At 37.7% G+C, this 27770-nt stretch overlaps 1 protein-coding gene across 4 annotated transcripts in view; it reads right to left on the bottom strand.

Moving 5' to 3' along the window:
- Positions 1–27770, bottom strand: part of LOC150088403 (protein sel-1 homolog 1-like) — a 378494-nt gene that overhangs the window by 169955 nt on the left and 180769 nt on the right. For all 4 annotated transcript variants that reach the window (XM_090369493.1, XM_090369492.1, XM_090369494.1 and 1 more), the window contains exon 12: positions 16967–17029. In XM_090369493.1, the coding sequence (XP_090225619.1) occupies positions 16967–17029 (63 nt within the window). The remainder of the gene's footprint in view (positions 1–16966; positions 17030–27770) is intronic.

The raw sequence follows: 27770 nt of genomic DNA, 5'->3' as shown, positions 1-27770 counted from the left end.
GTATTAAGAATTTGCAGATCAAGGAACCACTAGGTGGCAGTGATCACAGTGTACTGATGTGGGATTTACTTAAAGATTTAATTACCATCAGGGGTAAAGGAAAGGGTTTTTGCTTCCGTAAAGGAGAGTACAATGATCTCAGAAAGTTTTTAAATTCTGCACAATGGGATCAACTGACGATGTTACCAACAGTAAATTCTAAGTGGGAAGCATTCAAGGAATTAATCGTGGATGCTACTAAAAGTTTCATACGTATTAAGAAATATTGTTCAAGGTTTAGGCCTAAATGGTTATCAAATGAACTAATGAGACTATTAACAGAGAAGAAAAATGCATGGGATGCATATAAATTATCAAGCGACTCAGAAGTCTATGGCAGATATAAGCTAGTCTGTAATCAGGTCACAAATGAGGTTAGGCAGGCGAAGGCAGATTACGAGAAATCCTTGGCAAAAGATGCTTAGAAAAACAGCAAGGATTTCTTTACTTATATAAACTCTAAAAGGAAGGGGATGAATCTGATTGGTCCACTTGACATCGATGGTTCGACTGTTGATGATCCTGCTCAGATAGCAAACAAACTGAATGAGTATTTTGCATCTACATTCACCCATGAGGAATTATTAAGGTTTGAAAATGGCAGAAGGTTATCAAATTGTAGCAGGATACTTAATGATTTTATAATAACTGAGAGCAAAGTGGAGGAGAAATTGTTGAAATTAAATATAAGAAAAGCACCTGGGGTGGATGGGATCTATCCAGTTATATTAAAGGAGGCTGCAAAGCAACTAAGCAAACCCTTAGCCATAAGTATGAGAGCATTCTGGGACTCAAGGGAGGTTCCCACGGACTGGAGATGTGCAAACGTATCCCCAATTCACAAAGGGGGATCGAAAAGTGACACGAATAATTACAGACCAGTTAGTTTAACTTCTGTTCTGGGTAAAATAATGGAGTCACTGGTTAAAGATGCATTGCAGGATCATCTAGACAAGACTGCAGCAATAATTCAGACATAGCTTTTATTATTGTTATTTTTTGGTTTTTAGGAGCATTAGCAACTAAGGCCATATTGCTCCGGGATATGCGGTGGTCATTCCCTGACCTTTCGCATCCTCTGTATTTGGTGGTGACGGGCTCGAACCCCGGTCTAATCAAGAAGCATGTGCTACGCACTGCTGCTCCTTCCCACCTGGTTACGGAGGCGCCTCAGACACAGCATGGGTTTGTTAAGGGAAAGTCTTGTCTGACAAATTTGATAGGATATTATGATGTGGTTACAAAAGAACTGGATGCAAAAAATTATTTTGATATCATATTGGATTTCAGGAAAGCTTTTGACACTGTTGCACATGGAAGACTTGTACAAATTGGAGCAGAATGGTATTAAGGGTAAGTTGCTACAATAGATAAAAGGATGGTTAAGTGGGAGAAGACAGAGGGTGGTAATCAATGGATGCTGCTCTTCGTGGACTAATGTTATTAGTGGAGTCTCACAGGGTTCGGTGTTGGGTCCACTGTTGTTTTGTATATTTATCAATGATATTGATGAAGGTATATCAGGCTTAATGTCGAAGTTTGCAGATGATACAAAGGTTGGCAGGGTTGTTAATGACAGTAATGGCAGTGTGCTACTGCAACAGGATCTAGATAATTTGGGCAGATGGGGTAAGAACTGGCAACTGAAGTTTAACCTTGACAAATGCAAAGTACTGCATATGGGTAGATGTAACCCCAGAAAAACGTACCAACTGTGTGGTACTACACTTAAGGTGGTAGAAAATGAAAAAGACCTGGGAGTAATTGTGCAGTCAGATATGAAGTTTTCTGAGCAATGCAGACAGGCTGCCAGGGTAGGTCATGAGGTTTTGTCAATGATATATAGGACTTTTGCTAGCAGGGAAAAGGAGGTGATTGTCCCTTTGTATAAGGCAATGGTCACGCCACGCCTTGAGTACTGCGTACAGGTTTGGAGGCCTCATTTTAGGAAGGATGTAGATTTACTTGAGCGTGTACAGAGAAGGGCAACAAGATTTGTGAGGGGAATGTAGGAATCCTCTTACCAAGAGAGGCTTAAGTTCTGCAAATTGCAGTGGCTGGAGACTAGGCACCTGCGCGGTGATCTGATTGAGGTGTATAAGGCCTTGAATGGGTTGAGCACGCTGAATTCTGATGGGATCCTTCCACTTGTTCAGATTACGAACCTAAGGGGGCATAAATTCAAATTAAGAAAGGACAGATGTAGAATAGATGTGCAGAAATTTGTCTTCAGCCAGCGGGTGGTTAATTGCTGGAACAAACTTCCATCTGTCGTTGTGGAAGTTGATAGGTTGAATAAATTTAAGGAGGAACTGGACAGGCATTTGGAGGGAATGGTGTGTTTTTTTTTTTTTTTTTTGGCTGATGCTGCATAAGCTCATACACTTGCTTTCTTGCATCATATGTCAGTACTACTAATACGTATAGGAATCTGGGTAAAAATTATGTTAAAGCAATTAATGATTCAAAGCAGACTTCTTGGATGTCACATGTGACAGAAAAAGGCTCGAGAGATCCCTGGAATACTGTTTTTAAATTAATTACAGAAAAGTATATTTTTAATTCCATAAATTTTACTGTCAGAACAAGAAATATGGATACCTAGGATGGAGTGGGTCCATGGATGTGATCCTGGATGAGTTGTTTCCTGATACAGACACACACGAACTAAGCCAAGAACAGAAGAAAATGATACAAGGCAATGCCACTCAACGTTCCAATATATGTGAAAAAAATTTTGCCATGGAAGAGGCCCAAGATGCTGTTGCACAGGCGGTTGACGGCCGGTCGCCTGGTCCTGACTTAAAAGAAGTTAAAATAATGAAAAGGGTTTTTAAAATAAGACCAGATTTAATGGTCAAGATGTTTAATAAATGATTGGAGATGGGTTCGTTCCCCGAGGTGTGTAGAGTGGCCTTTTTGAAACTGATTATTAAAAGTCCGGATAAACTACCAAGTGAAACGGGTTCGTATCGTCCCATAGAATTGTTGTCTGTAATAGCTAAAACTTATGAACGACTGTGCATCAGTCGACTAATGATTAAATATGATGAGAAACAAATGTCCTCTGATAACCAGTATGGTTATAAAAAAGGTAAGTCTACAGAGGATGCTATTTATCAGATGACAACATATGTTCAGAGCTACGAGGGGCGTTACGTTCTTGGAATTTTTGTTGATTTTCACGGCACATTCGACATGCTTTGGTGGGAGGGAATCCTCTCCAGGATTAGAACCATTGGATGTTCTGAAAATTGTATTCAGTTTTTAAAGAATATTTTTCAAATAGAAAGATAATTGTTAGGACAAAATATAGTGAAATAAAAAGGAATGTTAAACAAGGTTGTCCACAGGGCTCGGTAATTGGTCCTTACACCTGGACAATAGTTATGGATGATTTTTTGAGAAGAAATCACATTGGTGTGAATGTAGTGGCATATGCCGATGACTTGTTAATCCTGATATATGGCAATGCAAGGTCCCAACTAGAGGTACGTGCCTCTAAAATAATGGAGGAACTGAGGGAGTGGTCCAAACTGTATAAGTTACAGATCTCAAAAACAAAGACTGTACAGATGCTGCTCAAGGGATACCTGAGTATGAATAAAAATCCGGTAGTTAAAGCATTTGATATGTCAATTAGGTATGTGACTTCTGTAAAGTACCTTGGTGTGTGTGTGTGTGTGTGTGTGTGTGTGTGTGTGTGTGTGTGTGTGTGTGTGTGTAGGGGAGAGGATGGCGTTTTTGGAGCACATGAAGTACAAATAAAGTGCGAGTGCTATATGCCAAGCTGAGAAGAATGATCAGAACAGATTGGGGGATAAAAGGAAGAGGCCTGAATCTCCTTTATGATTGTGTATTTGTCCCATAATCACATATTCTTCTGTGGCTTGGTTGCACCAAATAACTAATACTGTTGAAAAGAAGTACTTGCTCCAGGCACAGAGGTTCGCTCTCTTATGTACAACACGAGCCTGTAGAACAGTGTCGACAGATGCTCACCAGATATTAGCTGGACGATTTCCGGTTGATTTGAAGACCATCTTGTCGGCGTTACTATATTGCACTAGAAAGAACATCAGGAAAACTGTGTTGGGTGTGTCCTCTTGCCCAGATCTAAATAAGACATATTCGAGATCTGATTATAAACAAGAAAAGGCAAGAATTAAAAATGAACTGATGGCTGTATGGCAACAGAGGTGGGACATAAGTGAAAAAGGCCGTGTCACCTATATGTGTCTACCAAGAGTTGATATATTACATGTGCGGGCAAATCCTTGGCAGCAATTTGGACTACATGCCACTTTCCTTATCACTGGACATGGATTGGCAAAAAGACTCCATGAGTTGGGCCTTGTGGAAAATGATTTATGTTCTTGTGGGTTACAAGAAACTAGTGTCCATATTATGCTCAATTGTGATCAATATGTTGATCTAAGGCATGAACTGGAGATAAGTCTAGATAGATTTGAACAACAAGATCTATAGATCATGTTCACGGATAGGGCTCTCCTATGGTATTTCAATAAGTTTGTGAGTTTAGTTTTTAATGGGAGAGCAAGACTAGATAGTAGTTCCCGCCTCCTCGTGGCTGGGGACTTTAACACAGCCAATTAGGATATGTGAGACGACGATGATAGCTAATACTATATCCTTCTTGGCTGTGGCTAAGAGGATTAGTGTTCTCCTAAGATGTGTTGTGTTGTTTGAATTTTAAATAGTATTTTATTATTACTATATTAACATTTTTAGAACAGCTCAAGATAATAACACTGAAGTAGCATAATCCACATATAAGCCTAGGCTTAGGAGGTGGACTTGCTGAAGGTGAGTTGAATGAATGTCAACAATTAAAAACATTAAAGAATGATGCCTTTTATTTGGCAGACATTTTCAAGAGATTTAATGAAATTAATTTACAGCTTCAAGAAGCAAATATAAAACTTATCAGTTTCAAAAATATTGGGTCATTATTTATGGAAAAACTTGACCTTCTCCATCATATAATCATATATAATGTGTCAACTGGATGAATTTCCTTAGATTTTGTGTTTCTTAACTAACAGCATGATCCTCTCCTATCCTGACTGTCCTTTCTGTACACATTGTATTCCCAATATTCAAATTCTGCAATGACACCATATCTCTGATATCCCAACAATGTCTGCATTTGATGTCTTGACCAGCACTTTAAATTCATCAAATGTATTTACTATGCTCCTAGTATTGGTGTACATGCAGCAAATATACATGCAATATAATAGCTATAATGCTTAATACACCATCTAAACTTTAACACAAAAAAATTTAATATGGAAATAAACTGCAAAAAAAATCATGGCCTTTCAAGGAAAGAAACCCATCCAAAGCAGAATTTTTATTGGCAATACAATTCAAGTAAATTGCTTTAAATATCTTGGCTACAGCCTGACTTATGAAAAATAAAACAATATTAGTAACAAAATTCAAACTTATAAAGAGAGCACTTACAATAATCAATCAAGTGCATAATCCATCAAAGTGCAGAGACATACCAGGATAAAAATATACAAGACACTAGCCAGACCGATACTCGTATACAGAAGGGAAGCCCGGACCATCAAAAAACAAGATGAATGTCAAATCACTTCAAATATAACGAAATTTATGAGAAAAACAGCAGAATATACATTGGTAGACCACATAAAAAACAGAAACATACTATAAATGACACCCATAACTGAATACATGCAACAGTGCAGACAGAAATGGCTACATGTGAAAAGAATAGATAAAAACAAGGATACCTTGTCAGATTCTCCATATATAGCACTAAAGGAAGAATGTCAGGAAGGCCAACAGGCCAACTACATGATATAGTAATAGTAAACGTGGCATGTGATGGCATGTGAATGACAGATGGAAGTTTGTTCCAGCAATTAACCATCCACTGGCTAAAGGCAAATTCCTGCACATCTATTCTACAGCTGTCTTTCCTCAATTTGAATTTATGCCCTTTTAGGTTCGTAATCTGAAAAAGTGGAAGAATCTCATCAGAATTCAGCATGCTTTCTTTGTTATTGATTGCTTATTTTTTTACTGTTTTAAATTTTAACCCCCACCCACAAATGTCAGTGAACAGAAATGTCAACTAGTTAGTACGTACATATTATAGTACGTATTAATTATTCCAATTATCACGTATATTCTTCCGATTTTCACGTATCATTTAGCTTTTTAATCGGTAAGGTAATAAATTTGTGCTTAATATATCTTTGCCTTTATAGCCTGTGGACAATATTCCTCCTATTTTTGCTAATTAGAATTGCTGTTTAATAGAATTAAAATTCAATTCACAAACGTGATCACAATGACCGGCGCTTACTGCACATCCTATAGTGAACGGTACTTTACTACGATGACTCCATCACAATGTGATTTGATTGTACAGTGAACCAATTGTAAAGGGGGGGGTGCATTGTATTTTTAACTATTTACTGAAACTTTGGATAATTGGTGCAGCTGCTTAATTCAAGTGCACTAGTCCCAATGTGTCCCAAATAACCGGAATGGACTGTACTAACTACAATTATTCTAAAATCCGGTTGTGTTATTTCTTGCAAAAAAGAGTCTGCTACCTCCACACTCATCTTCAACAACAAACATTTCAGGGCAAGATCTTCATTGGGGATTACTCTGATTTACACCAATGACCTAAAATATTATGACCACCTTAATATGATGCTGGTCCTCCACGTGCAGCCAAAACAGCTCGTACCGGGCAAGGTATGGATGCTACAAGATTTCTAATTGAGTCGTGTAGTATCTGATACCAAGACGTAACCAGCAGATCCTTTAACTCCTGTAAGGTCCGTGGTTGAGATTCCACAGATCAGAGTTGCTATTCCAACACAAACCACAGATGCTTGATGGGATTGATGTCTGGGGAATTTGGAAGCCAGGGTAATACATGGAAGTCTTCCTCATATTTCACGAACCAGTCTCGAACAATTCGGGCAGAGTGTGGCATGACACATTATCCTACTGAAAGATGCCAGAGGGGAAGACCATTGCCATGAAAGGGTGTACCTGGTCAGCAATGATGTTTAGGTAGAAACTGTACAGGGAAATAGAGTGGGCCAGTACATCAGAGAGTCTTATAATGGGGGATTTTAATTTCCCAAATATTAAATGGAATTTGTGGGTTGGTCACTCACACACTAGCAAAGCTTTTGTGGATTTATTGGATGATTGTTTTCTACACCAGCATGTTCGGGAGGCAACTAGAGGGAATAATACTCTTGATTTGATTATCAGTAGTGATTCTTCATGCATTAAGAATCTGCAGATAAAGGAACAACTAGGTGGCAGTGATCACAGTGGGATTTACTCAAAGAGGTAACTACCATCAGGGGTAAAGGGAAGGGTTATTGCTTTCGTAAAGGTGACTACGATGGTCTGAGACAGTATTTAAATTCTATACAGTGGGACCAACTGAAGATGTTACCAACAGCAAATTCAAAATGGGAAGCATTCAAAGAACTTATCTTGGAAGCTACTAGGCTTTACATACCAACTAAGAAATATTGTTCAAGGTTTAGGCCTAAATGGATGTCAGATGAACTAATGAGACATATGACAGAGAAGAAAAATGCATGGGATACATATAAATTAACATGTGACAGAGAAGCCTATGATAGATACAAGTTGAAGTGTAACCAAGTTACAAAGGAGGTTAGGCCGGCAAAGGCAGATTACGAGAAATCTTTGGCAAGGGATGCAAAGAAAAACAGCAAAGAGTTCTTTACTTATGTAAACTCTAGAAGGAGGGGGATGAATCAGATTGGTCCATTTGATATCGGTGGGTCAACTGTTGATGAACCTGCTCAGGTGGCAAACAAACTAAATGAATATTTTGCATCGACATTCACACATGAGGAGTTATTCAGCGAGGGGAATGCCAGAGGTCTATTTAACTCTGGCAGTAAGCTAGAGAATCTTGTAATAACTGACAGTAAAGTGGAGGAGAAATTGTTGAAGATAAAGACAAGAAAGGCACCTGGGATGGATGGGATCTATCCAGTTTTATTAAAGGAGGCAGCAAAGGAAGTAAGCAAACCCTTAGCCATAATTATGAGAGCTTCCTTGGACTCAGGGGAGGTACCCACAGACTGGAGATGTGCAAATGTGACCCCAATTCACAAAGGAGGATCAAAGGCTGACACAAGTAATTATAGACCTGTGAGTTTAACTTCTGTTCCAGGAAAATTAATGGAGGCACTGGTTAAAGAAGCACTGCAGGATCCTCTAGACAAGACTGCAGTTATAGCTCGGACAGAGCATGGTTTTGTTAAGGGGAAGTCTTGCCTGACCAATTTGATTGGATACTATGATGCAGTCAAGAAAGAACTGGATGCAGGGAATAACTTTGATATTATATACTTGGATCTTAGAGAGGCTTTTGATACTGTTGCACATGGAAGACTGCTGCACAAATTAGAGCAGTGTGGCACTGGAGGCAAATTGCTGCTATGGATAAACGGGTGGCTGAGGGTGCGAAGACAGAGAGTGGTAATCAATGGACACTGCTCATCATGGACTAATGTTATTAGTGGAGTCCCTCAGGGTTCAGTGTTGGGTCCATTATTGTTTTCTGTATTTATAAATGATATCAATGATGGTACATCAAGCTTAATGTCCAAGTTTGCAGACGATACAAAGGTTGGCAGGGTTGTCAAGGACACTACTGACACTATGCTGCTGCAAGAGGATCTGGAAAGGTTGAGCAGATGGGCTGAGAGGTGGCAAATGAAGTTTAGCATTGACAAATGTAAAGTACTACATATGGGAAACAGCAACCCCAGAGCAATGCATCAACTCTGTGGTACTACACTGACAGTCGTAGAGAATGAAAAGGATCTGGGGATAATTGTGCAGGCAGATATGAAGCTCTCTGAGCGGTGCAGAGGCTGCAAGAGTAGCTCATGGTGTCTTGTCAATGATATACAGGAATTTTTCTAGCAAGGATAAGGAGGTGATTGTTCCCTCGTATAAGGCAATGGTCAGGCCACACCTAGAGTAAGGTATACAGGTCTGGAGGCCTCATTTCAAGAAGGATGTAGAGCTGCTGGAACGAGTACAGAGAAAGGCAACAAGATTATGAATGGAACAAAGGTACTCTTATGAAGAAAGGCTTAAGTTTTGCAAATTACAGTGTCTGGAGACTAGACACCAGCGAGGTGATCTGATAGAGGTGTATAAAGCCTTGAATGGTTTGAGCATGCTCAATGCTGATGGGATTCTTCCTCTTGCTCAGAATAATCACCTGAGAGGGCATAAATTCAAATTGAGGAAAGACAGATGTAGGATAGACGTGCGGAAATTTGCCTTTAGCCAGCTGGTAGTTGGTTGGTGGAACAGACTTCCATCCTTTGTCGTGGAAGTTGATATCCTAAATAAATTTAAGGCTCAGCTAGACAGGTATTTCGAACGAACGGAGAGGTGAAGTGGAAGTGGGTTTTTTTTTTTTTTTTTTTTTCTTTTTTGGCTGATGCTGCATAAGCTTGCTTTCTTGCATCATATGCCTCTACTAATGCTAATAGGTCCACAAAAAAAACATTACTACTCGCTGGTCATAATGTTTTGGCTCATCGGTGTATAATCTCTCTTGGCATAAGCACATCAAGAGGCGCATTTGTCAAACTCACTTAAGTCCGCTGCGATTCCTATCTGAAGAAAGAGCATGGATGACTTGACCCGGGGTATCCCAGCAGAACATCGCCCAAAGCATGACACCACCACCACTGGCTTGTTTTCATCTCACGGTGCATCCAGGTGCCATCACTACCCCAGGTAAACAATGCACACGTACCCGGCTGTCCACATGATGCAACAGGAAATGTGATTCATCAGACCATATGACCTTCTTCCAATCCCAGGGGCTCACATCTGGTGAGTATGTGCTTGGCACACCCAGGGTCCTGAGCTGGATATCATCATTCTTCTCTTTCTTGGTGATTCCCTTCTACTTTTGACTCTCTCTCTCTCTCTCTCTCCCTCTCTCTCTCTCTCTCTCTCTCTCTCTCTCTCTCTCCCTCCCTCCCCCCCCTCTCTCTCCCCCCTCCCTCTCAGGGCTACTCGGGAACTTTTTTTTTTCCTGGTGCAGCATAAGCCTCAGGCTTCCTTGCATAATAATAATAATCACTCAAGGTCCAGTTTCGATGCTTGCATGCCCACTGTAGGGGCTGTCGCCGGTGAACTATGGTTAGCACGGGCACTCGGAGTGGCCTGTGGCTACGCAGCCCCATTTTCAGCAGGGTTCGACATACTGTGTGTTGTGACACATACTCCAGTCACCAGCATTCCAATTACCGGCTAGTTGCACCACAGTCGCCCTTCTGTTGCCACGTACTATCTGGGAGAGCCTTCGCTCACCTCGAGCATCAATGAGCCATGGTTGTCCAACACCTTGCTAGCTGTTCGTGGGTTTTCCCTCCTCAGGCCACTTTCAGTAGGTACTAACCACAGCTGACCGTGAGCAACCCACCAGCTGTGCCATTTCAGATATGCTCTGACCCAGTCGTCTGGCCATTACAATTTGACATTTGTCAAACTCACTTAAGTCCGCTGCCTTTCCCATCTCAGTATCAGGTGTTTTTTTATGTGTCTCAACCCGTGCCGTAGTTCACCTGCAGTTAGTATTAGTAATGGCTGCATGGTCCAAGAAAGCCTATGGCTTATGCTGCACCAGCCAAAAAAAAAAAAAAAAAAACGGAACAAAACAATGATAAAAACAAAAAATAAAAAAATAATAATAATAATTAATAAAAAAAAAAAAGGAAATTAAATCTATCATCCTATGCCCCTTACCCGAAAGTATTATCCAGATGACCTTTGAATTTCCCCAAACTGTCGGCCTCTACCACCCATGAAGGCAACTTATTCCAGTAATTTTTAACTCGCTGGCTAAAATAAAACTTCCTCAGTCCAATCTAAACATTTCCTCCCGTAACTTTAATTTATGTCCTCTAGTTCTAGCATCATTTATAAACTTGAAAATTTCATCCTCATTCATTTTGCTGATGCCTCTCAGAGCCTTAAACACCTCAATCAAATCTCCTCTAAGGTGTCTAATTTCCAAACTCTGCAACCCACATATTCGAAGTCTTTCTTCATAAGGACGCCCTTTTGCGGATCTCACCAAGAGAGTTACCCGTCTTTGCACCCTTTCAAGAAGCTCGATGTCTTTCTTTAGGTGCGGTCTCCATACTTGAACACAGTATTCCAAGTGTGGTCTAACAAAAGCCTTATATAATGGGATTATCACATCCCTATCTCTACTTGCAAAAGTTCGATAGATCATCGATAGGACACCATGGGCCTTCCTTGCAACCTGTTTACAATGCTTAGAGAATTTAATGTCTGACCCTATCGTAACACCCAAGTCCCTTTCCTCCGGTATTGGGTTTAGTTGAACTCCACCAAGTGAATAAGTTATTTAGGGATTACTGTTTCCCAGGTATAATACCTTACACTTTGTTGGATTAAAGCATAGCTGCCATTTTTCTGACCATTCCTGAAGTCTATCTAGGTCTTTCTGAAGAAGCTCAGCTTGACAGTGATCATTAACTACTCTACCAATTTTAATATCATCTGCAAATTTAGACATCACACCCTCTATCCCTTCATCAATGTCGTTTATGAAAATTAAAAACAACAGTGGTCCTAATACTGATCCTTGGGGAACCCCACTTCTTACATCAACCCAATCTGAGGAATAGCCATTTATCACAACCCTCTGCCTCCTGCCCTGAAGCCATCCTTCTATCCATCTAAGGATTTTCCCAGTGATTCCAACCTGTTCCAGCTTATAAAGCAACCGCTCATGTGGGACTGAGTCAAAAGCTTTGCTGAAATCTAAATAAACAATGTCGAAATTATTCCCTAAATCCAGCTCGTGAGTGACCCTTTTGAAATAGCGAACCAGATTTGTTAAACATGATTTTCCTTTTACAAAACCATGCTGAGTATCCTTGAGAATTTCAATTCGATCCAAATGATCTTGAATTCCACCCTTGATAATTGCTTCGCTTCGATTTGCGTAACGACTCACTGGTCATAATGTTTTGGCTCATCGGTGTATAATCTCTCTTGGCATAAGCACATCAAGAAGAGTGTTTTCCATTACATAAAAAGTGGGGGAAAAATAATAATTGGGTTTACTTTTCCAGTCTTGGTGCTATTTTTCTTTTAAATAGCTACTGACACTATACCTATCTCTTACAAACTTTCTTTTCTACCACACAGACTTTCACTTTATGCTATATATGTTTTGTATAAATATTTCGACACATACTGTCCTTCTGTGGTAGGACAGTGACTCTCCTTTGAAACAGTCTAAACATGTGCCTCAATTAGGCATGGATTCACTACTCAACTAATGTAACTAATTTTTTCCACTCATTTATTCCTTGTACTTCCATTCCATTCTTTAGAACAACCTTCCTTTATATGTATTTCCAGAAAATTACAAGCTACAGAAATTCAAGTCTAATGAATAAGTATCTTTTGTCTTCTCAGCCTTCATCCCATACATGGTACTAAAGGTTCTCATATCATTTTCATTTTGAGGCAGATACAGGAAAAAGCATTTGAGTATAATATACACTTATTTAACCTATATGTAAATTTCAAACAGGCTTCTAATTCACTCAACAGAGAGGAAATGATAAATGATCTCCTACTCCTGGGCATACCTGCAAAGATTGTTAGGCTCATAAAAGCAACCCCTGACTGGCTCTAAAGCAGTGGTGAGAATTGACAATGAGTTGATGACTCCCTTTGACATTAATGCTGGTGTTATACAGGGCGATGTACCCTTTACTGTGTTATTTAACTTGGTTTTAGAGGCAGCTTTCAGAAAATCAGAAGTGACTGGACACATAGGCACAAAGACAGTGTAGGTCTATGCATGTGCTGATGATGTCACTATTATCGGTAGGACTAAAGGAGCACTGGAGGAAACAGTGGCCAGGCTGGATGGTGAAGCACAAAGAAGAGGACTTAGGATAAATGAAGCAAAGACAAAATATATGGAAGTCCGGAGAATGACAGATAACACGGAAAATTTAAGAACCAGCTGCTTCTCGTTTGAGCATGTTCAAAATTTCGCCTATCTAGGTTCACAGATAAACCAGTCCAATTCTATTACTAATGAAATTAAGTGCCGTATCCCGAGTGGAAATAGATGCTCCATTTATCTGTTGGAGATAATTAATGGAGATAATCTCTATTTATCTGGTTGGTTATTTAATTTAGTTTGTAGTTCTATTATACATTCTTTATATGGATATTGGTCACCTTTGATAGCAAAATTAAAACCGTAATTGAGGCTAGCGAGTTCGGTAGGGGAAAAAGGAGTATGATGAAATGTTTACTGCGGAAGATTTTTGGGGTGTGTGAGGTTTCTCCATTTCCTGTTATGTCTAAGTTCAATGTCTTTAATAGCAGCTGTTATACGTATTTCATTATATGTCGTAAAATCTACCCAAGATATGACACCACAATCTTGGGTAGATTTTTAAAAAGAAGTTCAAAAAGCTGACAAAGGCGACACCATAGTAATAATTTATAAAAATAAATACATAGAAAAAATGGAATCGATACTCTCCGACTCAAAAACATATAAACTAGACACATATATTTCTAAACATAAAAATAAACTAGACATCATTCTAAGAAAATTAAGGTCAAACAATGAAATCAACTTACACATCTTGCAACAAATTGGCATCCAGAACAACATTTTACCGCATATGTTTGGAATCACCAAACTTCATAAACCCAACCACCCACTACGACCTATAATATCTTTCAGTAAATCAGCCTTCACTAATTTATCTTCTTTCCTAGTTAAAATCATCTTCCCCTCACCAGATTTTTGAAATTCAAAGTAAACAATACCTCCCAAACATTCGATAAAATAAAACGTATTACAATAACCAACAATGACATAATAGCATCGTTCGATGTAGTCTCATTGTACACCAATGTACAATTACCTTCGACATTACAAACTCTATGTAATTTCTTAACAGACGATAATACCTTACCCAATCGCACTTCCCTTTCAATTAATAGTATACTAGAACTTACAACCTTTTTATTAGATGCTAGATATTTTCGATTTCTCAATCAGATATACCAGCAAATATACGGATTACCTATGGGATTAGGGATCTCACACCCCCCTTCTGAAATTTACCTAGCTTCAATAGAAAACTATGTACTACAACCATATCCCACCAGATATAAAATTATTTATAAGATATGCAGATGACATCCTTTTAATAGGACCAAAATCCACAATAGACGATCTTTTCATTAAATTTAATTCAGTACACAATAGATTAAAATACACCCTAGAACTTGAAGAAAAGGACAAATTAATTTTCTGAATCTCACCATATATAGGAATGACACCAAACTAGGAACAAGAATTTTTAAAAAAAATACCCATACTGGCAAGTACCTACATTTTGATTTGCACCACCCCCTTAACATAAAAAAAGCCGTTCTTTATAATCAGATTTACAATGCTATAAAATACAGTTCTACACAAAACGGTCTCAACTATGAACTTCAATATCTTACAACAAAATCCATATCTAGAAGGTACCCCACTCAATTAATTCAACAAACCATTTTCACTGTCCAAAATAATATTAACAATCCACCCAAACACACCTCTAATAATAATTTACGTATTATCCTACCTTACCATAGTAACTTTTGCAATCAGTTCCGCCGCATATTCAAAGGTATTGACATCACCCTCACATTCTCAACTTATAATAAACTTGGCTCATTATTTAATTCATACAAAGATACACAAAAATATCATATCAGCGGTATGAACAATATTATTTACCTAATAAAATGTCAACCGAACTGCAATGCATGTTACATTGGTAGAACAACTTCAAAGTATGGTTCTATTAAAACATCAAACACACACACACATACCACTACCACTACAATAGTTTTAAGACAGGCCAAACCAACACAGAACTAGCATCACATGTTCAATCTCACAATCACACCCCCTTAATAGACTCAGCCATTCCCATTATCAAATTAAAATACAGTTTTAAAATTTTCCAATATGAAGCCCTAGTCATAGAATGGTTCCACTGCTATTCCAATTTCCAAGTATTAAATACCAAACTACCTTACAACATTGCACCGGCTTGGAATCTCATGCACCTGAGATTTCCACATGTAACCAGGAGCATCATGGGAACTTAGCTTTCTTAAATACATGTGTTCGTTCTCAACCCATCACAGCCAACTGAAGACGTGGATAACGAAAGCCACTTGTTATGGCTATTGGCCTCCAGTATTAACCATTTATTTTCAACTTTAATATTGACAACCAAGGACGAAGACGTGCACTTCTACTTCCTTGCGCATATTTTAACTTCTGTTTTAAACCCCAACTTACTTACTTCCATTTTAAATTAAAATTATCATCCACCCTATTCAAACATCAATTGCAGATCATAAAAAAAAAGGTGAGTACCACAATAAATTAAGCTATGCTATCATATTAAGTCAATTATAAATGGTATTTTAAGAAATCTACAATTATCGAATTGTCATAAAATATAATCATGATTGATTAGTTCTTTTTTTTATTATTATTATTTTCTTAATTTTGTAACTTAAGTGATGATTTTCAGTCACACATTTTGCGTTTGGTTCATAAGGTTCTATGTGTAGATATGTCTGAATGAATTTTTTTTTCCAAATATTATAATTACCTTAAAAAGAGCATGTTCACGGTTACAGTAATTAATTTAAAAAAAAAAAAAAGTTTAAAAAATGCCTTTATTGTAATTTTCTCAATTTCTGATCACTCATAAAATGATAGCTTTCAAATTAAACAAGTAGTGTACAGACAACCTTCCTTTAATAGCAAACAAAAGGGAAATTATACCTTGCCTGGTAAAAAGTTGTTTTTATACCAAGAAATCTGAAACCCTCATGGTTTTACATCTTCTTTATACATGCAAGCTGATGCACATCACTGCAGTGAACAGTTCAATGCAGTGCAGGAAATATAACTATTTTCACAAAAATTTACATAAGCAAACACACAGAAGTGAATTTGCTTGAGGGGAGTTTTTATCTCCAGACCAATATTATAAATTAATGACATTACTTAAAAAGCACTTAGAATATAACTTATTTTACAACTGCTGCTAAAGATTTTTTTTTCTTTATTTCAAAAGCTTTTTTATATACAGATTTACTTGTTTGCAACTGAATCAGCAGATGTCTTTTGATTCCAATTGACTCTTTCCTACGTTTAATAACCATTTTCAATGGAGTGGAAATTAAACATAGAAAACAATAGATTAGAAAAGAAAAGCCACTGATGATTTGAATTTTTTTTCAAGCAAGCAAATCTGTATCACCCTGCTTATTTGTGACAGTTAGGAGGCACAACAGTTTCAGATAGCAAACTTTTTTGCCCCCTTTGAAAGGGGGGGATTACTGTATTACTGCAGGAATCACTAAAATACACATGCCCCAATTCTTAAATTTAACTAAAATACAAGACATTAAAAAAAAAAAAATTATAACTTCTTATTTTTCCACACAGCATAGCAAAATAAGCTTACCCAAAGAAGCTAAGCTTACTTTGCTATGTAGTCACTGATTTCAAATTAATGAGCGTGCGCACACACACACACACCAAATACATAAAGATACCTTTTAAAAACAATGCCCACTTCATATGAATAAAGTGGTGTGTCTAAATTCCTCAAAACAAATTAGCAACAACTACTATTAATTTGATGTAAAAGGTTCTCCAAACTCACTTAAACTTTAGTTATCTCTAGTTCTTACAAAAATACATATGCCATTATAAAAGAAAACTTACTTTTGCAACACCTTTACCATACAGATACATTAAGCCCAAACCACTCTGTCCAACTGGATTACCCTTAATGAAATATAATTTGAAATTATCAGAATTTAAAATGTTGAAATAATGAAATTTTATTATAAAAACTTCACACTTAATAAAAAAAATCAATTAAAAATTAATCAAAGACATTATCAAAATCTAATGTGCATTTGTCACCACTTTTGTATATTTGTATTTCATATTCATTAGCAAAACACCATATTAATTAAAATTAATCAGGATCTGGTGATGCAAGACATTTATTAATGAATTATATAAAGATAAATAATGCTCATCATAATACAAAATTATGGATTCTAAGATGGGGTAGATAAGTGCAATAAAGGAATTCATATAATTTATATAATTATGTTTACTTATTATTCTCTTATTTATATAATTCTAACTATGACAATGTTTGGTGAATGCATCACTACATTAGACATCATTATTACAAAATCTCATAATGTAATATTGTAAAGAGTTACCTTTCTCCCATTCTTTGAATAAGTAACACCTCTCCATTAAAGAAGCCCAGAAGAGGAGTCTGGCCTGAGTATGAAACGGTAATGGTATGGTGCTAAAAATTTCTATACTTAAAGTATAACACTTTTCAAATAGTAACCCACCAAGTTTCATGCAGTTTTGATAAAGTTTTTTTATTATTATTATTATTATTACATGTCCTGAAATCAACAGAGTCACGTGAATGAGGAAAGATGAAAAAATCAGTTCAGTCAGCATTCGATATATCGAAGATGGAAAAGCTATTAATAATATGGATGGAAAATCAGGTTCAGAAGCAAGTGCCCCTTGAGTCCAATGGTCATTCAAACAAAAGCAAGGAGTATTTATGAAGATATTAAGGGTAAGTACAGTGAACCCCAAGCCAAGTTCGTGGCAACAATGGGTGATTTAACAGGTTCAAGCATCGTGCTGGTTTCCAAAACGTTAAAGTATGCGGTGAAGTTGCCAGTGCTGATTCTGCAGCTGCAGAGAAATTTTGTGATTTGTTGGAAAAATACCCTTCTAAATCTCCACAGCAGCATGCTTATCAGCTAGAGCAGGGGTGGGCAACTTTTTTCGTCAGCGGGCCGAGTGAAATTTTCGTATCATGATGCGGGCCAAATGAAATTTTCGCATCATGATGCGGGCCGGAATAGATTGAACGATTTAATAAAAAAAATCAGAACCTAAAAAATGTTATATTACTTGAATCACCAAATTATTAATGTATTTTTAAAAAAAATATCTGAATGTCCAATTATCATAGAAAATGCGGCATTCGGCATCAATTTTTCTTTTTTTTTTAATTGGCTCATTTTATGGGCTATAAATTATATTAAATTAAAAATTGTAATAATTAGAAAAAGCATAAAACATAAAATATCTCGCACCAATATTATTTTTTTCAATAAGAAGTCAAACCCAAAGGAACTTCGTTCGATTGATGCTACAATAATAATTAGGAAATAACTCTTTGACACTGCGTAGAATTACTTGGTTACTGTTGTACTGGCCGCAATTCCCGATTGAACCGAATTAAGCTGAACGTTTACGGCGAGTGTAGTCAGGTATGGATTTTCTATATTTATGCATTTACCAAGGGGGCCGGATTCAACATCATCGCGGGCCGGATGTGGCCCACCCCTGAGCTAGAGAGTTAATTCTGGAAATGATGCTCAAAGGGTAAAACTTGCTGATGTTATGCCTGTCTCCTCTCTCTTTTTGTAATTTTATAATTTTGAAATTTTTGTAATTTTATACACTTTTTTAATTTTTCCTGTGCATGAGATAAAAAAAAAATTGAATAATTCTATTTACATGTTCGTTAAACATTTCTTTTCTGCTTCTATCAAATTCAGCACACATAGTTGCGAGTGCGGAATTTTGCTAAATGGTTATTTAGGAAAATTCCAACTTATGTAAAATTCGGCTTATGTAGCGTTCCATGGAATGCAACCCTTACATTAATCGGGGAGTAGCTGTATTGGCAATTAGGTCAATTCATGAATAATAGCATTATCTCTGTGGGCATAAATTTCAATCTGTCTAACCAATAGTTGCCCTCTACCACTAGAGGAACCAAAGCAATACCCAAGAGAGAAAATGAATGCAGAACTTCTTACAATTCTTAGATTATTTGATAAAGTTAGTTTGGTACTAGAAAATTTAGTATTAATAATAAAAGATAAGGAAACATTAAATAAAATTTTACCTTTCATTAGAAGATGGTTAAGGGCATAAAATACCATATGGATTACAGAAAGGGAGAAAAATATCGAGTTAAATAAATGAAGAAAATAATGGAGTAAGGCCAAACAACAGCATGATTTCCAGTTGGAAATCATATTCCTGTTTGACAGAAATTTGTCAGTTTTCTGTAATTTATGCATATTACAGAAAACTAACAATTTGGTATTAAGCAAGAGAATTTAGATGAATCTCCCAAATCCAGCAACCTTGGGGCCTGACGATTGCTGGATCCTGGAATTTTGTAGCTTCTGTACATGGTTTGATCATAATTATTAATTAAAAAAATAAAATAATGCACATATCTTTGCAAGTGCTTCATTGAAGTCCCATTGTCAAGTTTCTTCAACAATGCAACTTTTTCCAGAATAATAGCAACCTGTGTTTGCATTTTGAAACCTTTGGTGTTATGGGCCACTTTTTTTTTTTTTTTTTTTTTTTTTTTGTAGACAACATATTAGTAATGGAAAATGATGCAAGAAAGCACGCTTATACAGCAAAAAAAAAAATTAGAACCCTACCTTTTCATATCCCTTGTCAATCCCCTCCAATAATTTATTTATTTCTTTGAATTTACTGAAACTCTTCATCTTCTCAACAACTGATGAAAGTTTTTCCAACAATCAACCACCTACTGGCTAAAGACAAACTTCTACACATCTATCTTGCAACCATCATTCCTCAATTAAAATTTATGTTCCCCTCGTGTGTAGTCCAAATCATGGCATTGAGCTTATTCAATCCATTTAAAGCCTTAAACACCTTAATCAGACCACTTGCAGATGCTAGTCTCCAGATGCTGCAATTTGCAGAACTAAAGCTATTCTCAGTAAGTGCACCCTTTTGTTCCCCTTTCAGTAATTTCATTGCCCTTCTTTGCACCCATTCAAGGAGATCAACATCCTTCCTAAAATGAGGCATCCAACCTGTATGGCAGTAAAGATGCTGCTTAAATAATGATTTACCACACAGATGGAATGTTAATCTGGGATTACTGCTACTCATATGCAGTATCTTGCATTTGTCAATATTAAACTTCAATTGCCATTTCTCAGCCCATCTGCCTAATTTTTATAGATCTTGTTGCAGTAGCAGACCTTGTTTATTGTCCTGTCATTAACCATCCTACTATATTATCTTCAAGCTTAAACATTAGGGCTGATACACCTTCGTCAATAGCATTAATAAATATATAGAATAACAATGAGCGCAGCACTGAAACCTGGGGGACTGTGCTAATAACTTTAGTACACGAAAAGCAATGACCATTGATAACCACTCTGTCTTCTCCCACTCTCAACCATCCCTTTATTCATAGCACTAACCTGCCCTTAATGCCACCACACTGCTCCAATTTGTACAGCTGTCTTTTACATACAATAGAATTGAAAGCATTCCTGAAATCAAAGTATGCAATATAAAATCATTTTTCACATCCAGTTTTATTGTTACATCACAGCTCTCCCTACTCACTGACTTTTTTTTAATTTAAGAAGAAACTGAGGGTACTACTAATACTAATGCATGGTATTACTAGTAATAATACTAGCATAAAATAACGCTAAAAATACAATACTATAAGACTAAATTACTAGTACAAATACTAAGTGGTACATGACTCATCAGCTGGTGCACTAAGTACTATAGATTTTTTTTTTATATAAATCTCTCCAGATGAAGCGGTCATCACTGATCGGGCGCATAGATTTTGGGACCGCAAGTGGCTCGAGAGCTTGCGAATTAGTTCTACTGAGAAAATATAAATAGAGATAGGGGCACACGCATTCATCCCCTCTTTGAGGCAGTAATCCTTGGAGGGGATGAACGTTTTTGACTGAAACGCTCCCGAGCCACTTCCGGTTCTGACGGGAACAGTACACGTTCACGTGAGACGCACCGTGAACCTGCTGGTATTTAATGATGCACCGCAGAATAGAAATTACACTGTTGAGAAAGAAGGCAGAAGCCTTTGAAAGCTTCCGTTAGTATTTTAGCGCTTTTAACCTAGTATATTTTATTGCATTTTAAATTCGGCATTTTATTATTATCCTGCATATCACAGCTGTTTTATTTTAAAATTACTATCAGTAATATTTTGTTTGTAAATAATTTATTGTAAATATTAAATATTTTAAAAATTTGGGTTTTTCGTCTTTCGTTTTATTCCATGGTTGGTGGAAAACACTAAAAATCATAGTACTATAGATTTTGATACCTTTCATGTTTGGAGTTTTGATTAAACACACACACACACACACACACACACACACACACACACACACACACTCCGACTTTATGAGTTAATTCATTCCTGGTGCTCGCTCGTAGAGTGGGAATTTATTTCCCATAGATAATGTTAAAAATAGGGGTTACGTTATCACTAACGAAATTAGCTAATTAGTTTATGTTTAAACAATGATTGATTTATCCAAAGAAATGAAAATGTACCTGTAAAATCAGCAAATTATAATAATAAATAGAGAAATTATTTATGACTTACAAATGTTAAAGAATGTTTATTCTTCATCACTGACTAAATGCACACTTGTTTATCACTCATTATTGGCTTGGCAATCGTTGGTTTGTTGCACAAGGAGTCGTCTTCTTCAGAAATGCTTCAAGAGGTATTTATTTCCAAGATAATCTTCTCTTTTCTTTATTGCAACACACAAATTGCAACTAACACAATTTGCACAGAGTAACAAGTTTACGAAGATTAAAAAAAAAAAAAAGAATGAAGAGAAGATTCTGAAAATTTATTTATGTTTTTTAAATGATTGAAGATTTCAGTAAAGGGGAAACACGTTTCACCAATGTAAAAAACCACACAATTCCAGGTACTGGTATTTTGGCAAATGCAATAACATAGAGTTTACTACCTGTTTATAACTGCTTGCAGTAACAGAAAAGCCTAATAAACTGGAAAGTGCAAACTGTTTTTATTGTTTTATGGTCGTGACCTCCAAGAATGTGCTTTAGAAAAATATCACAAAGCCATTCACAAAACTGGTTCTTATGTGATATTTTTCTAAAGCACATTTCTGGAGGTCCCGACCATAAACAATAAAAACAATTTGAACTATCTGGTTTATTGGGCTTTTCTGATACTGCAAGCAATTATAAACGTGTAGTAAACTCGATGTTATTGCATTTGCGAAAATACCGATAGCTGAAAACTGGTTCTTATAACAGAACGTACGATAATGATGAAAGTGTAGTGCATTTTAATGATTTGAATTAACTAAACTAATACAATTTACACTACAAAAACAAGCTTTTAGAGACTTATATAGCGAAAATTTCAACTTCCGAGGTCGTGGAACGAATTACCAAAAAACAATGTTATTGGGTTCACATTATGATATTTTGACGATACAATGGTAGCACAACTACGCGCGTGGTTTGAAATGCGGTATTTATGAATGTTTAACATTCTTTTTTTTTTTTTGCAATTAATGTTCGTATTTTCAATTTTGTTGATACTTGAAAAAAAAAATAAAAACTTGGGAACCATATATATGCCTTCCTTAATGTCACTGGATAGATACCATCCACCCTGGTGCTTTTTTTTTTTTTTTTATGTTGCACTTTTCTCTTGCACTTTCTTCTCAGTTTGCGCAAAATCATTTAGTTTTGATAAACTTCTGGCATCCTCTTCCCTGCATGATTAGGTGTGTGAATATAGATGTTCCCCTGGATGCATTTCCATACATTAATATGCTTCTTAACTAAGAGCATAATCCACCCACCTCCTGTGCTGACTGTTCTTTCTGTACACATTGCATTCCACATATATGAATTGTGTATCCCTTATGTCTAAGTGATGCCATGTCTCCAACATTGATACAATGTTCACACTGCATTAGTTTACATCCAAGTATATAAGCATTAATAGAGGCATATGATGCAAGAAAGCAAGCTTATGCAGCATTCGTCAAAAAAAAACACATGCTTTCATTTCACCCCTCCGTTCGTTCCAAGTACTTGTCCAGCTCAGCCTTAAATTTATTTAGGCTATCAACTTCCACAACAAAGGATGGAAGTCTGTTGCACCAACCAACCACCCGCTGTTGTTTGTTATTTGGTTTTTAGGAGCATTAGCAACTAAGGCTATGTTGCTCCCTGACCTTTCCGCATCCTCTGTATTTGGTGGTCACGGGCTCGAACCCCAGTCTAATCAAGAAGCGTGTGCTACGCACTCGCACTGCTGCTCCTGCTCACCTGGCTACAGAGGCGCCTAACCACCCACTGGCTAAAGGCAAACTTCTGCACATCTATCCAACATCTGTCTTTCCTCAATTTGAATTTATGCCCTCTCCAATGATTATTCTGAGCAAGAGGAAGAATTCCATCAGCATTGAGCATGCTCAAACCATTCAAGGCTTTATACACCTCTATCAGATCACCTCGCAGGTGCCTAGTCTCCAGACACTGTAATTTGCAAAATTTAACCCTTTCTTCATAAGAGCAACCCTTTGTTCCATTCACTAATCTTGTTGCCCTTCTCTGTACTCGTTCCAACAGCTCTACATCCTTCTTAAAATGAGGCCTCCAGACCTGTATACAGTACAGGTCTGGAGGCCTCAAGGTGTGGCCTGACCATTGCCTTATATAAGGGGATAATCACCTCCTTATCCCTGCTAGAAAAATTCCTGTTGTTAGATTGTTATTTGGTTTTTAGGAGCATTAGCAACTAAGACCATATTGCTCCGGGATATGCGGTGGTCATTCCCTGACCTTTCCGCATCCTCCCTATTTGGTGGTGACGGGCTCGAACCTCGGTCTAATCAAGAAGAGTGTGCTACGCACTGCTGCTCCTTCCCACCTGGTTACGGAGGCGCCAAAAAAAAAAAAAAAAAAATTCCTGTATATCATTGACAAGACACTATGAGCTACTCTTGCAGACCGTCTGCACTGCTCAGAAAATTTCACATCTGCCTCCACAATTACCCCCAGGTACTTTTTGTTCTCTAGCACTGTCAGTGTAGTACCACAGAGTTGATATGTCACTCTGGGGTTGCTGCTTCCCATATGTAGTACTTTACATTTGTCAATGTTAAACTTCATTTGCCACCTCTCAGCCCATCTGCTCAACTTTTCTAGATCCTGTTGCAGCAGTGTACTGTCATTAGTGTAATTAACAACCGTGCCAACCTTCATATTGTCTGCAAACTTGGACATTAAGCTTGATATACCATCATCAATATCATTTATAAATACAGAAAACAACAATTGACCCAATACTGAACCCTGAGGGACTTCACTGATAACATTAGTCCATGATGAGCAGTGTCCATTGATTACCACTCTCTGTTTTCTCCCACTCAACCATCCCTTTATCCATAGCAGCAATTTGCCTCCAATGCCACACTGCTCCAATTTTTGCAGCAGTCTTCCATGTGCAACAGTATCAAAAGCCTTTCTAAGGTCCAAATATATAATATCAAAGTTATTCCCTGCATCCAGTTCCTTTGTGACCACATCATAGTATCCAATCAAATTGGTCAGGCAAGACTTCCCCTTAACAAAACCATGCTGTGTCCGAGCTATAACTGAAGTCTTGTCTAGGTGATCCTGCAGTGCTTCTTTAACCAGTGCCTCCATTAATTTTCCTGGAACAGATGTTAAAACTAACAGGTCCATAATTACTTGTGTTGCCCTTTGATCCTCCTTTGTGAATTGGGGTCACATTTGCACATCTCCAGTCCATTGGTACCTCCCCTGAGTCCAAAGAAGCTCTCATAATTATGGCTAACGGTTCTTACTTCCTTTGCTGACTCCTTTAATTTAACTGGATAGATCCCATCCACCCCAGGTGTCTTTTTTATGTTTATCTTCAACAATTTCTCCTCCACTTTCCTCTCAGTTATTACAAAATCATCCAGCTCACTGCCAGAGTTTAACTCACCTCTGGCATTCCTCTCTCTGAATAACTCCTTATGTGTGAATGTAGATGCAAAATACTCATTTAGTTTGTTAGCCATATGAGCAGGATCATGAACAGTTGAACCATCAATGTCCAGTGGACAAATCTGATTCATCCCTTTCCTTCTAGAGTTTACATAGGTAAAAAACTCTTTGTTGTTTTTCTTTGCATCCTTTGCCAAGGATTTCTCATAATCTGCCTTTGCCTGCCTAATCTCCTTTGTGACCTGGTTACAGACCAGCTTATATCTATCATAGGCTTCCATGTCCCCCATTAATTTATATGTATCCCATGCATTTTTCTTCTCTGCCACATGTCTCATTAGTTCATCTGACATCCATTTAGGCCTAAACCTTGAACAAGGTTTAGGCCTAAATGGTTTTTCTTAGTATAGTTGGTATGTAAAGCCTAGTAGCTTCCAAGATAAGTTCTTTGAATGCTTCCCATTTTGAATTTGTTGTTGGTAACATCATGAGTTGGTCCCACTGTATAGAATTTAAATACTGTCTCAGACATCATAGTCGCCTTTATGAAAGCAATAACCCTTCCCTTTACCCTTGATGGTAGTTACCTCTTTGAGTAAATCCCACTTCAGCACACTGTGATCACTGCCACCTAGTGGTTCCTTTATCTGCAGATTCTTAATGCATGAAGAATCACTACTGATAATCAAATCAAGAGTATTACTCCCTGTATTTGCCTCCTGAACATGCTAATGTAGAAAACAATCATCCAATAAATCCACAAAAGCCTTGCTAGTGTGTGAGTGACCAGCCCACAAATTCCAGTCAATATCTGGGAAATTAAAATTCCCCATTATAAGACTCTCTGATTTACTGGCCCACTCTATTTCCCTGTACAGTTTCTTATTATACTCATCAGAGTCATTAGGCCTATAGCACACTCCTACTCTCAATTTTGATCTCCCAATGCTTATGTCACACCAAACTGACTCGACACTGCACCGTCCAGCAATGTCCACTGGCTTCACTTGCTTGGATTTTGTGTTTCTTAACTAATAGCATAACCCCTCCTCCCTTCCTATCCTGTCTATCCTTTCTGCAGACGTTTTACTCCCCAAATTCCAGTTCTGCATTCCTTATATCTGTGTGACACCACGTCTCTGATATCCCAACAATATCTGCCTTTGATGCTTTGAGCAATACCTCAAATTCATCAAATTTATTTACCAAACTCCTAGCATTGGTGTACACGCAAGTATACATGCACCTGTTCTTTTTCTTAGCTACCCTAACACAACCCATGTGTTTACTTGTACCGCAATGACTCCCAGCAGTGGTAACGAATGGGCCTGGAGTACTGGGGTCCATAGTTCACAAATACATATATAGTTATAGTTATTACCCAGTTTATTAACAAAACAAATTATAATAAAATATAATAAGATAAAACCAGTAGCTTTCGGGACGCGCGTCCTTTTGTCAACTGACAAGTTAATACAAATTTTTGAATACAATACAACGAGCAAAGTGGCACGTTAATCATGCGTCATTGTTGTTGCACGGACATGTGCTGCTTCTACGCCACTGATCATCCAGCAATAAAACCGTAGTTTCCGGGATGGGATGTAGATGCATGCCTTTCTGGCGATTTAATGCCTTAGAATTGTTTATTATGTTGAGTGACTCTAGCCACAGGCGGTGGCGAAAGTGTCGTGAGTGGTCCACTATCTCAAAGTCGCGTTTGGGGTCAAGATCGTGGTTGGGGAGACATCAAGACGTCTCCAAGATCGCCTTACGGAACACGACAGAGCAATCCGGCTTGCCGAAACTGACCAGTCCGCGGTCGCAGAACATTTTTGGGCCACCAACCACGATCTTGACCCCAAACGCGACTTTGAGATAGTGGACCACTCACGACACTTTCGCCACCGCCTATGGCTAGAGTCACTCAACATAATAAACAATCCTAAGGCATTAAATCGCCAGAAAGGCATGCGTCTACATCCCATCCTGGAAACTACAGTTTTATTGCTGGATGATCAGTGGCGTAGAAGCAGCACACGTCCGTGCAACAACAATGACGCATGATTAACGTGCCACGTTGCTCGTTGTATTGTATTCAAAAATTTGTATTAACTTGTCAGTTGACAAAGGGACACGCGTCCCAAAAGCTGCTGGTTTTATCTTATTATATTTTATTATAATTTGTTTTGTTAATAAACTGGGTAATAACTATAACTATATATGTATTTGTGAACTATGGACCCCAGTACTCCAGGCCCATTCGTTACCATTCTTATATCTGCGTGACGCCACATCTCTGATATCCCAACAATATCTGCCTTAGATGTTCTGAGCAATACCTCAAATTTATTTACCAAACTCCTACCATTTGTGTACACGCAGTATACATGCACCTGTTCTTTTTCTCAGCTACCCTAACACAGCCCATGTGTTTACTTGTACCGCAATGACTCCCAGCAGTCTCTGAAATATCCTGCATCTTGTTTTCCAGGCTTCTGCTCATTCCAATAGAAGCAGTGCAAGAATCACTTTCACCTCTGCCAGTGGCTACTGTTAATCTATTAGTCCTTGTATCCCCCCAAGCTAGCAGTTTTCTGACTACCTAACACTG

This window comes from Mastigoproctus giganteus, chromosome 3, assembly GCF_048544385.1.
Source record: "Mastigoproctus giganteus isolate SK-2022 chromosome 3, ASM4854438v1, whole genome shotgun sequence".
In the NCBI taxonomy this organism is placed as follows: domain Eukaryota; kingdom Metazoa; phylum Arthropoda; class Arachnida; order Uropygi; family Thelyphonidae; genus Mastigoproctus; species Mastigoproctus giganteus.
The sequence above is the reverse complement of the archived record's forward strand: the minus strand, read 5'-3'. Positions and strand labels throughout refer to the sequence as shown.